We start from the raw sequence: 13,435 nt of genomic DNA on the forward strand, positions 1-13,435 counted from the left end.
GACATCATAAACATCTAAATAATGTCTTATGTTTCAATTTTGGACATGATAATATCGGGATATGACTTTTAAATATAATCAAATATGTTATTTATGTTGCACTTTTTATGAATCCTTTTATAATTACAATTACATGTAAAATATATGATACAGTTGCATGTGAAATAATGAAATTCTAGTAGAAAAAATGTTTACAAGAATAATACTGACAATAATAACGAATCCATCGATCTCAATAGAAAAAAATATTTTACAATTCCATTTATTAATACAATTTCTGATAAATTCAATACTATAGCTTCAACTAATAATTTTAAAGTATCATACAAACCTACGAATACCTTGAATAGATTTATAAAATTAGGTAAAGATAAACTTGATAAAATGGAACAATGTGATGTGGTCTATAAAATAAACTGTCTTGATTGTAACTCTTCTTATGTTGGGCAAACAAAAAGAAAAGCTAAAACGAGAATTAAAGAACATAGATCTAATATTAAAAAATCTAAAGATGCTCTCACAGTATTATCACAACACCAGATTGATTTTGATCACAAAATAAAATGGGATGACATCCAAGTATTAGATATCGAACCGTTTTTCTAAAAAAGAATCACGTCGGAAATGATCTTCATCAAGAAACAAATCAATGGTTTAAATAAGCAAAGCGACACAGGAAAATTACCAGAGACTTATTTTCCGTTACTTAGCATTACGCCCCCTTCTTAATATCATTTTACCCTCTCCTTTGAGTCGCGTTGGGTATTTAAAGCAATCTGTCATGATGAGAATTTGGCAGTACATCGTTAACAATTATGCTAGTAAAACATGGCGTTCACATACGATACCAATCTTCTCAAATTTATTGGAAAACACAGATATTAATTTTTATATATAATAACTAGCGAAATTGTATTAATCATGATACATTATGATCACTAGAATCTGGAAATTCCGTGTTTCAATCACAACCTCATATAAGCGATCAGAAATAAATTGGAATACAAGATGAAATTCGCCGGACACATTCCAAATATGCGAAAAACTAAAGAAAGCTTATAAAACAAATTTAACGAGCGTGCGTATGTAAATTGTAGCCATGTTAAAAGAAATAACTTAGATTGAGAGAGAGAGAGAGAGAGAGAGAGAGAGAGAGAGAGAGAGAGAGAGAGAGAAAGAGAGAGATGTTTGTGAATTTTATATTTTTGACTTTATATACTGAGGATGGCCTAATCTGAGGCCGAAACATTTATATTTTTATTTATTGTAATTCTCTTAATGTATTTATCTTAAGACAAGTTTCGCTGAAAAACAACGAGCGTTCGTAGTAGATGTCCTCAATTTCCCCGTAATAATGAAATTGTCCAAAAGATTTTAGCGAACATTTATTATCAGTTTATACGGTTTGTTAAATGATTTTTAATATTTTCATAATTTAAACGCATTTTGAATATAACTTTATTGTTTGGGAATGTTGAAATCATTAAGTTTTAGCGTCCAAATTGTAAAATTATGTTTAACGCATTCATTCTTTAATATTTATTTTAATAATATGTATCAGTAGATTATAATGTATCTAAATGTCAGAATAACTTTACAAGAATATGTACGGAATGACAAAGTATCTGTTTCTTGCAATTCAAAGTAAAAGGCATTGCTAAAACGAATTGCTAAAAAACAATGTTAGTAGAATCAGAAAGAAACCTGAGAGCGGCCATCCCGGCCGTCTCCACCTAGAAAAAAAACAACATAACCAAAATACGTCTCTCTCGAAACCGTTCCACTTTCATTTGCAACATTTTTTTATGTTATCAAAAATAAGTGAGATATTTCAGATGGTCGATTTAAGTGGATCATTCTGTATATTTTGTATATGTGAATTTTATTTCTTCAAATGTTTTCTATGTCCCAGGTAGAACACGTCATAATGGTATCACAGAACGTCATCATGATGTCATTTGAAAAAATTGACTTATAAGTGACGAATGAAGTCATGATGATGTCCTCATGACTTCTGTGTTCTACTTGGGATCTCGCAAATTTGTGATTGCTTATGATGCTGACAACTTGCCGTAGATTCGAAATCGTTGAAGACAACTTGTCTTCAACGATTTCGAATATTGTAGCAACATGCAGACAACAATGTGTATACGTATTGCCAGCAAGATAGCTACATCAATGTTATCTTGCGGCAATATGATACAGCATTGTATAATGCTGCATATTATTATGGCAACATGATGGCAATACGTGGCAGTACGAATTTTGATGATGATGATTTTAAAGTTGTCGGCAAATTGCTGGCAAGTTGCTACTCAATGTTATCATATCGTGAAGGCATCAAGTTGCCAATAAATGAGGACTCAGGCCGGTATTCATAGTCGGTTCTTATTTCAAGACCGTCTTAAGTAACGTCTTAAATGCTAATGCGGCCTTTTGATTGGTTCATGACACCTCAAGGTTGAATTTAAGACGATCTTGAATATAAGAACTGACTATGAATACCGGCCTCAGTTATTGCAATTCTGGTAGCAACCAGTGTTGAAACAGATACCGTTTGAATGGTATCTAGATATAGATATAGGTATTGTGTGGGGAAAAGTATTTAGATATAAGTATAGACACATTTTTTTACAATTTAGGTATAGATACAGATATACCAGATGGTAAATAAAAAGTATCTGAAAATTTAGATATTTTTTAGGTACTTTCAACAAAAAAAGAAGAAAAAATGGGGGAAAATAGGAAAAGTAGAAGTAATAAGCAACGTAAATTAAATATCACATTTTGTTTGTTTATTTTAACAAAACCCAGACGATAACATTAAATCGGTTTCATTAATAATTTTAAATAAATATCGAGTATTATTTAGTTTTACATGCATATGCATATCTACAAAACTGATAAATCATAAAATTAATTCTACTCATTATCAATGTCTTACCCTTGATTACATAAATTTTTAGTTTTAATGAACAGCTTTAACCATAAGAATATCGGTCTTTAATTAGTATATCAGCGCATAGGTACTAGTACTAGATTGCTAATTTCTGAGTTGATTTAATATGCTTTTCAACAAGTGACACAGATGACACGGTATGAGGCATAGTGTACCATTACATCCTTGTTGTTCGTCAATGTTAAACAAAGATGAGATGATCACTGTGTTATACTGTGTCGCTTGTAGGAAGGCACTCTTAATGGCGGCGACAGTATTTGTGTATAAATACCTTGTATCTATGTATCTAAAACTTAAAAGATACCGTATCAAAAAGTAACTAGATACGGATATAGGTATCTTCGCCTATAAGGATCGTACAGCTAAAATATCTAGATACTGTATCTAGATACTTTTACCTAGATACATTCCAACACTGGTAGCAACACATATTATCTGGGTACATATGTATATATGCATGTGCACATAAACATATACATATAAATCTCATAGGACCGACGTGCAGAACTCACTAATAATATCCCAGATAGCACATTACATTCTGAGAATATGCTGAGAATATAATAAAAGGGTCGCGTCTGATATTCGTATGATTCTACATTTACACTACGATATGTTCAGAATATACTTAGGATTCCTATGTCCGCAGCAACATTGTTCGCAGTATATCCTCAGAATATCGTTAATGATAATTTTTATTCTAAGACTATTTTAAAATAATAATATTAAATTAAGAAGCGTCATAACGGTCAGAACGTTAAGAAGTTGAACTATTGTAAATTCATTTAAATGAATTAATTTCAGAAATGATAATTGCGTGCCGATATGGTTGTCGGACTTTCAACGCAATCAAATCTGAAAATATTAATAATCCCCCCAAATATTGAGGATGTACTGAGAAAAATATTGCTGTAAACATAATATCCTGAGATCCTCGTGACATTTAAAGAATATTCTCAAAATATATTACGTTTATATAAACAATAAAGAAAAGGAGCATACATCATGCATACACACCGCTATTGGTGGAAGAGTAAGATAGTCTATACTCCTTTCTCGCTTGAAGAAATTTGACGAAATCCTTATGGCCAGTCTCTGATTAAGGACGTTCTCCGACTGCAGTTGTGCTCAACCTAAAGTTTATTCGCGTCCACGCAGTCGCCCCCATACACAGAAAATATTAGTTGAGTACCACTCCGCTCTTTCGCTTCGCCCTTATGCGCAGAAGTGCAAAAATGATCCACTGCGTCATTTCGTGCGATGCCATCACACGTACAAAAATTTTAGTCGTAAGGTAATCATAAGATCGCAAGCAAATCAACCAATCACAATCAAAATTACGATCTGACGTTTCGAAACGCTCGACTGTGATTGGCTGATTTGCTTACGGCCTTACGATTACAACTAAAATTTTATTACGTGTGATGGCCTTCACTTCGCGTTTTTATACCTTCGAGGTAGAACACAGACATGGACAGAAAATGCCCCATGTAGACGCTTTAAGTCGTATCTGGTCGTATCAGCATAGCTTCCGTCGATACCGTTCCATTGGAACAAGAAATACAATATAGACAATTAGCAGACCCCTATCTGAGCGAAATTGCAAAAATGTGCTCGTGCCTTGAATTAGTAACGTTATATAGACATTGTAAACTTTGCTCAATGATTTCTTAAAAACGAATACCGAAAGCCATATTCAAATAAATTTCATATTATTTCTTGTGATATCAAGTTTTATGTCTCATCGTTTCAAAAAATTGTTAAAAAAAATTTTTTTACAGTGAATAAAAGACCATTTTCGAATAAGCTCTAGATAGGAAGCCTATGTTAAACGCTTCAACTTTGAAGTGGAATATCTCGATTTTTAATCCCGTTCCGGGTATTGAGTTTTAAAGTACATGTTCAGGACACTAAAACAAGCTTTTTTTGTAAGTTTCAGAAAAATCTAAAGAAAATGGATTTTTCGGAGAGAACGTCCTTAAAGGGTCTCTAGTGATGCATTCGGGGAGACCCTAATAGCGCTACTCTGTCATTCTATCTTCGTTGTTTATTAGACGTAAAACAAGGATAGAACGACACAATAGCGCTAATAGCGTCTCCCTGAACGCACCTTAGACGTGATAGCTCCATTGACGCGCATGCGCTAGAAAAGCGGCTGTATACCATCACTGCCTATAACCTCATTTTGGATGAAATGCTATAGACAATAAATGTACATATTCAGTAGTGATTCAGTACTTCATCGCTTTTTATAATCAGTATTTAACATACATTGTAATACAATTGTATTATTCTTGATTTTTTTGCAAAGCATCTATAAATTACGAAAAATTAAAACGGTAAATACATTATCGTGCGTCTTGTGTTTATCTAAATGTTATCAGCGCTTATCGGAGCACAAGTATAAATATAGAATTTGGAATTATTGACTTGTATCTAGCGTTTCGTAGTTCGTACTGTGTTTACATTCATACATAATAAAAAAAGTAAACAAGGAAGTGACTGGAAAAAAAGTCATGGCATTGGGACAGGTATGTAATAATTTCGTATGTTATCGATATTTTTTTGCAATAATTTTTTTTCATCGAACAATTGTGCGAAATGATGCGCATATTTTTGCAGATAAAGGAATTGACAAATCTGTACAAATTATTAGCTGCATATCCATCCTTGAGCAGTGCACAGATTCTGGGTACTCCAAATGGTAGATTATCCATACAGGGCTCATGGACTCAGAGGAATCTGGAAAGAAAGACGGATCAACGCTTCTTACAAAATTATGATTTGAACTCAGACTTGACGCCAATTTCTACCGGATTTCCAATTGATATTACTACAGAGTACGTAATATATTTTTTATAGTATAGACAATACATATTTACATAGACAGAGACTTCCTTATGGAGGGTATGGAGCTTTCCATATCCAGAGCTCTTGTGGATGTTGAATTCCACATCTAGAATTCAAGGTATTTTTAAAAAAATATGTTAATTTTTTACAAATTTTAAAAAATTTTGAGTGATTTGACAAAAACAGTATTTGCCTAGGGTGTATATGTAGAAATATATATTGCATGTATAACAAAAGAGATAAAATATTTGTGTTATTTTGAAATTTCCCTTCTCTCCTCATTTGGATGAGGTAGTCCACATCCAGAGAAGTCAAAAGTCTGTATCCCTGCATATCTAATATGAATATTGTCTGCATTTAAATGTATCTGTTTCGAACAGGTTGATGTCAACTCTGACGAAGAATGAAGAACGTAGAGCTGTGTTACGACAGGCCACAATTGATAATTCTACAAAGCAGTTTCTAGAAATTTGGGATAAACAACATTTCGTGAAGAATTATGATCTGTCTGCTCTGGACGTCCATGGCGATGTTTACACAGATGGTATAAGTTTCCATTTTCTATTTCAAACTTTTAATTTTTCAAATGTACATTAACTGTATGCTTTTTTGTAGCTGAATTTCGTTCGTTTGAATGGTCTCTGGATAATACCAAGGTTCTCTATATAGCCGAAAAGAAGCTTCCTAAGTCAGAACCGTTTTATAAGCAAAAATCATTGGATAAAAAAGATAAGGAGAAAAAAGAGGATGATGAAGTAACGGTGGTAGGATTTATTTCTTGTTTCTTTAAATAATTACAGAGTTGTATTTGTATGTACATATCTTATTTAATTTTCTTGATACCAGGGAAACGAATATATATACAAACCACACTGGGGAGAACAATTAGTAGGTAAACATCAATCTGTTGTTGCTGTCCTCGATACGACGTTGGATACTATTACGATTTTATCTGGAATACCAGATGAACTTTCTCCCGGTCAAGTGATTTGGACGAAAGATCAGGATGTAATCGGTGTTGCTTGGAAGCATGAGCCACTATACTTAGGCCTTACTGCATGCACCAATAGATATTCTTGGATATTTTTATTGAAAAACGGAGAATATCGTAAGCAACATTTAAATAATTAGTATAGCAGATATGAAATAGGAGAAAAGAATTGAGTAACTTTTATCGTGTAACAGGAAAATTGTCCGATGAAGGATGTGCTGTGCATAGTCCTAGAATCAGTCCTGATGGAAATTATCTCGTATGGTTGCAGAGAGAAGCAGGTGCTGTTCCACATCATAATGCGCACAAACTTATGTTGCGAGATTTGAGAATGGAGGAAGATAATGTAATGTATTAAAAATTAGATTAATTATAAACCAAAAATTATATTAAGGAAAATATGTTTAGTATTTTGAGTTTTAAATTATTTTGTTTTATATCTAGAATATCGAGATAGTGGAAGCAGTGCGAATGAGTAAAACAATCAATTCTAACAAACAATTTTATGGAATATATGGTCGTTTACCTCGTCGTTGTTGGAGTGACGATTCTCAATACTTATTTTTCAGTACAGCTCAAAAAAACAATCTTGTCTCATATATTGTGAATATAAGTAAGATACTACAATTTTGTTGATTAAACTGATTTAATGCGTTAATAAGAAGAATAATGAATTGTCTTTGCAGAAACGAAAGATGTTACTGAGATAAAAAACGATAAAAGTAGTCTTTGTATATTGGATGTAAAAGGGGATGTGATTACGTTTTTGAGTACTTCTTTAACGCAGCCTTCTAGTCTTATGGTAGGCCGTTTTAAGAGTGAAGTGGCAAGTAGTGGCGATATCTCCAGAATTGCGATTACAGTTCCAATGAAAATTCATGGTTTCGAAGAAATTATATATGAACAAAATGAATACAATTATGATAATGACGACAGCATAAGTAAGTGGATCGTGTTATCGTTTGCACAATTTCTCTTGATACAGGTAGTTGAACGTTGCTTCTCTACTTTTCAGAGCAATTCAACTATATCTATTTTGGTCCCAAAAGTGGTAAAGATCAATCGGTACCTTTTGTCGTTACACCACATGGAGGACCTCATAGCAATTTTGTAAACGTATTTTCTTTAGAATGTTCTTTCTTGGCATTAGCAGGTATAGCAATAGATAAATCATATCTTTCTCTTTACGTAATATATATTTAAGAGTTTTTTACTATACTCTCTAATTCCGCATTATTCAGGTTTTGCAATAGTGCAAGTGAATTATCGTGGTTCTACGGGAATGGGCAGCGCAACAGTGGAATATCTTCAAGGAAAAATTGGAAACGCTGATGTAAAGGACTGTATAACTGCTACGAAGGAAGCGATCAAGAGATATCCCTGGCTCGATTCTAAACGCATATGTCTTTGTGGTGGATCTCATGGTGGATTTTTAGTAGCACATTTGAGTGGTCAAGTTCCTGTAAGTGAATCAAATAATATATTTATACAATATTAATTGGAATATTAATTTAAAAACTATTTTTATTTTAGGATTTATTTAAAGCAGTAATTGCGAAAAATCCGGTAATAGATATCTCCATCATGTTCGGTATATCCGACATCCCAGACTGGTAAAGAAATACTTAATACTTAACAACGATATTCCTCACGTCCTAATTATTCAATATCCCATATTTGTATTTCAGTCGCAATGCTCTGACTAAGGAAGAGATAATAGCGTATCTTCATAATATGTAAGCTTAATCGTTATTTCAGATGTACCAATAGTCGCGACTAGTCTAAGCTTGACTGAAATACATAGTCTTCTCTTTGTTTATATATATGTGAATTATTTGTGACAATGGTTTACATGGTTTACCTGGCAAACATGTTTGTATTCGTATCAAGTTTTTTTTATTCACACTAATGTGATTTAATTTTTCATTACAGGTGCGCTGTGGAGGCAGGTCTTCTTTGCAACATTGTTACCGGTCCATGGCCCAATGATATTGACATGTTCATGAAAATGAAGAAGTGCTCGCCCATCATGCATGTCGATAAAGTCAAAGCATCGACCTTGGTCTGCATTGGAACGAAAGATTTGCGAGTGCCCTCCTCTCAAGGAACGATGTGGCATAATCGTCTCAAATCTAACAAGGTGAAAACTAAGTAAGTTGACATTCATGTTTAAAATGCAAAAGATATAAAAATCTTGCATCATTATTAATTGATTTGATGTCACAGAATGCTCGTGTACGATGATAATCATCAGTTATCAACTGGATCAGCTGAAATAGATCACATTATCAACGATTGTCTGTGGTTACTGGAGCATACGTCTAAAGAATCCGAAGACGCAAAATAATTCAGAACGTTCGATTATATGTATGTGTATATACATAGATCTTTATTATCACAAAATGAATATTTACACAATTTTATTACATACATTTTATAGACTTAAATAACATTTAATCTCCACAAATATATATGCACACATCTAAGATTTGTATAATTCTATAAAATTTGTATGTTTTACATACGTATAAAAATTATTTATATTTATATATATATATACATATGTATATATAGATATGTATATATGTCGCATATATTCAAGTAAGACGTAGCATTACTAAAATATGCTACAGTAAGTTCACATATGTAAAAAATTTAGAGGAAATAGGCACAACAGAGAAGCTAGCTATCAGAGTCAGGGTTGTGTGGCTCAGTAGCAGGACGGAAGTCTACCATTTCGGAGGAGACCAGACCTCGGTTCGAATTTCGGAGCGCCCTGATATTTTTCTTGTGTTGTCGCTTATTTCTTACATATACCACTTGTTTCGCGAATGTCTATGAACACAACAGATCCCATCAAATTCTTTCTTTTTCGAGATGTATTATTACTATATCAAACATTATCTTATATACTTAATACAAGATCATAGCTTCATACAAGAAACTAATACAGATGTAAAATTGATGAGATGTATAACTTTAAATTTAATTAACATAGTTAAAAAATACTGTACCGTTATTTTGATACGGAAAGTTTGTAATATTTCATCAACTACTAAGAAGTTATTTTGAGGCCTCTATTTCTTCGTTGTAGTTTCCAATGAACAAAATTCATGTGATATTATTTCTTTAATATTTATTAGAAAATAATACAAATCGTAGAAATTTACAATTCCATTTTCCTACTGCAATCATAAGTTATGTCAGAAATGAGAATTGTTATATGAATTTTTTTTTCTTACAATACATTTTTGAATATTAATAAAGGCATATGAAGAACCTAATTTATCTTATATGCAACAAAAATATGAACTACGATTTTCCATTTGTGACGTCATAATTCAATAAGGCTACAATTAAGAAACGGAAACTTTGAAACTATACAGAAAAAAAAATAAATTTAATTGATCTATCTACTAACCGTTGCATTTCGTATAATCTCATTAATATACAATAAGAAACAATGATTGTGTGGTGTTAATATAACTGCATGTACACTGGCCGACAGAAATGCCTTTACACATTCAAGATGGATGTGTTTCTGAATACAGTCGAATACATACAACCTTGACTGCGCTGAGGGGACCCTGTGAGGTCCTCTCCTCAAAAAGCTATTTCAAAGTATGATACTGGACCTCATTTGAAGAGGTCGAAACCCAGTGGGTCGAAGAAGAAGAAACGCATACAACTTGTATTCGACTGTGTTTCGAAACGCATCCATCTTGAATGTGTAAAGGCATTTCTGTCGGCCAGTGTAAATGCGTATAAATGTACTGCATGCAGTGGCGCAATTGGATGTGGACGGTGAGCAGCAGTGCTCCAAATGTAATTACTTTGGTCAAAATGATTGAAATATATGTATGTAACAATTCATTGATTAATTAAGACTCCAGCCTCGTCCATTATCAAAGAACGAAGGATAGTTGGTGTTGTGTAGCTTTGCATCCTAGTCATAACTGACTTATCTATAATTTGATTAGCATCCTGAAGCTGCACTCATTTAATTCACATTTCCATGAAATCGACTACATAGAATCAAAACTGATACATGAAATGTCTATTAATTTATCAGAGTGTTTTCTTTCATAGTAAAATCCAGCACACATTTTGAAAAATAATGTATGAATGTATGTAAAGAAAAATCGATCTAATTATGTCACTAGATGCGCGCGACAACGCAGCGTCTAATTAAAACATTAGACGGTATGTTTAATGCGCTCTCATACTATCAGTTCATACTTGGATTCAATAACTTACGATCTGGCAGGATTACTTTGTTCAGGGAACAACGAGTCGTAACTGGGTGGTAGATCTTTGTCCACGACAGGCGAGGACATCGCGACCTCCAACATGGGGGCCGTTGGCACTGCGCGATTGGATCTCTGACTTCTGTCCGCGTCCGGCAAGGAAACCGGCCGCGAGCACACGTTCGGACCGGCGCAATCCGACGACCAGCACAACTTTTCCGATTTCTTGCAGTTCCATAGACACATAAGGAAGATTATGAAGCCGAGGATCGTGACGGTGACTGCTCCTACAGTGACTCTTGTGGCATTATTTTCCTTGGGATACTGATCATTGACCACGCAATTCATCTCGTCCGAGCATATACCAAAAGGACAATTGTAGATCTTGTCGCATATGTATTCCTTCCGAATACAGTTTTCGTATCCGACCACCTGGTAGTGCTCGGTATTTGTCTGATCGCACTCTGCAAATAAATTATCAATAAGATAATCATATCATTCGTTTGCTACATTTGCTACAACAATGACAACTCAAAAACCAAAGCTTTAAAAAAAAATAAGTTTGAATAATTACTTTGAATCATTAATATTTTATAATATTCATTTTAAAATTAAGTTTTAGTGTAATAACAGACTGTAGAGGAATAAAAATATATTAACGATTGTGACAATCTTGCGTTTCGCGGGTTTTCTCCGTGTTCAGATCCATTCTTGGAATGCCAACGTTTCGTGAACTGCAAGGTTCACGAAACGTTGGCAGTATCAGGCTGCTCCTCGCCCTGATGAAATGAACTGCAAGGTTCACGAAACGTTGGCATTCCAAGAATGGATCTGAACACGGAGAAAACCCGCGAAACGCAAGATTGTCACATAGGTAACACCCGTGAAAGCCTCAAGAATATTATATTAACGATTATCACAAGACCATATGACTTCTTTAAAGAAGATGGAACCCACAAAAGTATATGTAAGTATATTCTTTTAAATTATATTCTTTCTTTTTTTCTTCAAATTTTCATTCTTTTTCTGCAAGCAACTAAAAAAATGACAATTTTTGAGTTGTAGCAAATGAACGATATGTTAAATTATATAAACATATACGTTAAAAAAGCATACTCATGTATGGGGTGTAAACTATTGTAAGGTCCAGGGACTGTCCATCTGGTACTCTTTCCTTGGAAATGAATATTTCGGTTTCTATCGAAGCCAAGTCTGACCGAATAGACCACAGTTTCGATTTTTTAACAGGATCATATTCCGCATATATGTCGTAATTAGGTGATCGGCTATCATTTATGTTACCCAAACTGTCCTCAGGCTCAGGAACCGGGAGGTATGTTGTCTGGCTGCGGTCTAACTCTCCACAGAACTTGTTTGTATAAAAACCATCGCTCCTCTTGAACTAATGAAATGTCTGTCAAGAATCTGATACGAGTGCTAATTATAATTTTATTTAAGCCTATTATTTCCATACTCCAAGACTGAACATGCACGATTCATCTTTTATCTCTTTCTCCCCAATGTGAAAAGAAAAAGGAAAAAGTTAAATCATGCGAGAGAAGTTCGGTTCAGGAGTAAAGAAAAAGAATAGGCCTTGTGCATCCACTTACCCGTATGTAATCAACACACTGATCGCCGTCGCGACGGAGAAACATCTTCTGAATAACCGCGAAGAGGCCCTCGTTCTTGCCAGTCCGGAAGACGAACGTACAATTGCGATTGGCCTTGACGACCCAGTGGTCGAACATGTGGTGCGGCATAACAATCGCCGCGGCGCCGTGTTGCATGTCGAGCGTGTGCTTCTTGTTCAGGACATGGCATATCTTTTCGCTCTCGAGGTTATCTACGAGAACGTACAGAAGTGAGGTTAAACGACAAAGAAAAGGGAACCTTCTATTGGATGATTACTCCGATCGCGACTTACATTCGACGTAATGATTGTAATCATGACTGTTGTAACGCGCGCACGAGCACAGGTGCGCGATCACGATCAGCAGGTAGACGATGCCTGCGTCCCGGGGCATCTTCGGGTCGCGACCGCGCAGAGCTGGGTGTCACAGAGCCATACAGGGGATCGACGACGAGAAACACCGTGCGAAATACCGTGGCGAGGAGCGCCGAAATTATTTTTTCGTGGATCCAAGCCCGGAGCGGATTGCGCGATGTCGTCGCACGAGTGGCGAGATGCGTCCAGATCGTCCAGATGCGTCTCATACGTCAGCGTCACCCATCTGTCCCCCCACGGGGGTGACCAAACAAGTCCCGACGAAAGTCGACCGACGCCGCTGCCTGCATTCGAGCACCTTCGAGAAGACAAAACATCGATCGAGACCTCGACGAGAGATCTTGGCTGTATCCCGTTTCTCGGCGAGCGAGAGAAAGAGAGAG

At 34.9% G+C, this 13,435-nt stretch overlaps 2 protein-coding genes across 6 annotated transcripts; one reads left to right on the forward strand and one right to left on the reverse strand.

Annotated features, from left to right (window-relative positions):
- Positions 1-5,277: 5,277 nt before the first annotated feature.
- On the forward strand, positions 5,278-11,194 carry LOC108728786 (acylamino-acid-releasing enzyme). 5 transcript variants are annotated; one of them, XM_018457553.1, is made up of 15 exons: positions 5,278-5,490; positions 5,582-5,799; positions 6,190-6,353; positions 6,425-6,573; positions 6,656-6,917; positions 6,995-7,146; positions 7,245-7,413; positions 7,487-7,741; positions 7,816-7,953; positions 8,042-8,262; positions 8,334-8,413; positions 8,489-8,536; positions 8,733-8,951; positions 9,027-9,167; positions 11,128-11,194. In XM_018457553.1, the coding sequence occupies exons 1-14, from the start codon at positions 5,476-5,478 to the stop codon at positions 9,145-9,147; spliced, it is 2,211 nt and encodes a 736-aa protein (XP_018313055.1). In that variant the 5' UTR covers positions 5,278-5,475; the 3' UTR covers positions 9,148-9,167; positions 11,128-11,194. The 5 variants fall into 5 exon arrangements, with proteins under 5 accessions (XP_018313055.1, XP_018313054.1, XP_018313053.1 ...); XM_018457552.1 differs by having other exon boundaries at positions 11,068-11,146; XM_018457551.1 differs by lacking the exon at positions 11,128-11,194 and having other exon boundaries at positions 9,027-9,209.
- LOC108728723 (uncharacterized) lies at positions 11,054-13,376 on the reverse strand. The gene is made up of 4 exons (XM_018457457.1): positions 12,972-13,376; positions 12,658-12,890; positions 12,164-12,449; positions 11,054-11,511 (listed from the first exon to the last, which is right to left on the reverse strand). The coding sequence occupies exons 1-4, from the start codon at positions 13,069-13,071 to the stop codon at positions 11,054-11,056; spliced, it is 1,077 nt and encodes a 358-aa protein (XP_018312959.1). The 5' UTR covers positions 13,072-13,376.
- Positions 13,377-13,435: the final 59 nt, after the last annotated feature.

Source organism: Mycetomoellerius zeteki, unplaced genomic scaffold (genome assembly GCF_001594055.1).
Source record: "Mycetomoellerius zeteki isolate Tzet28-1 unplaced genomic scaffold, Tzet1.0 scaffold64, whole genome shotgun sequence".
Lineage (NCBI taxonomy): Eukaryota > Metazoa > Arthropoda > Insecta > Hymenoptera > Formicidae > Mycetomoellerius > Mycetomoellerius zeteki.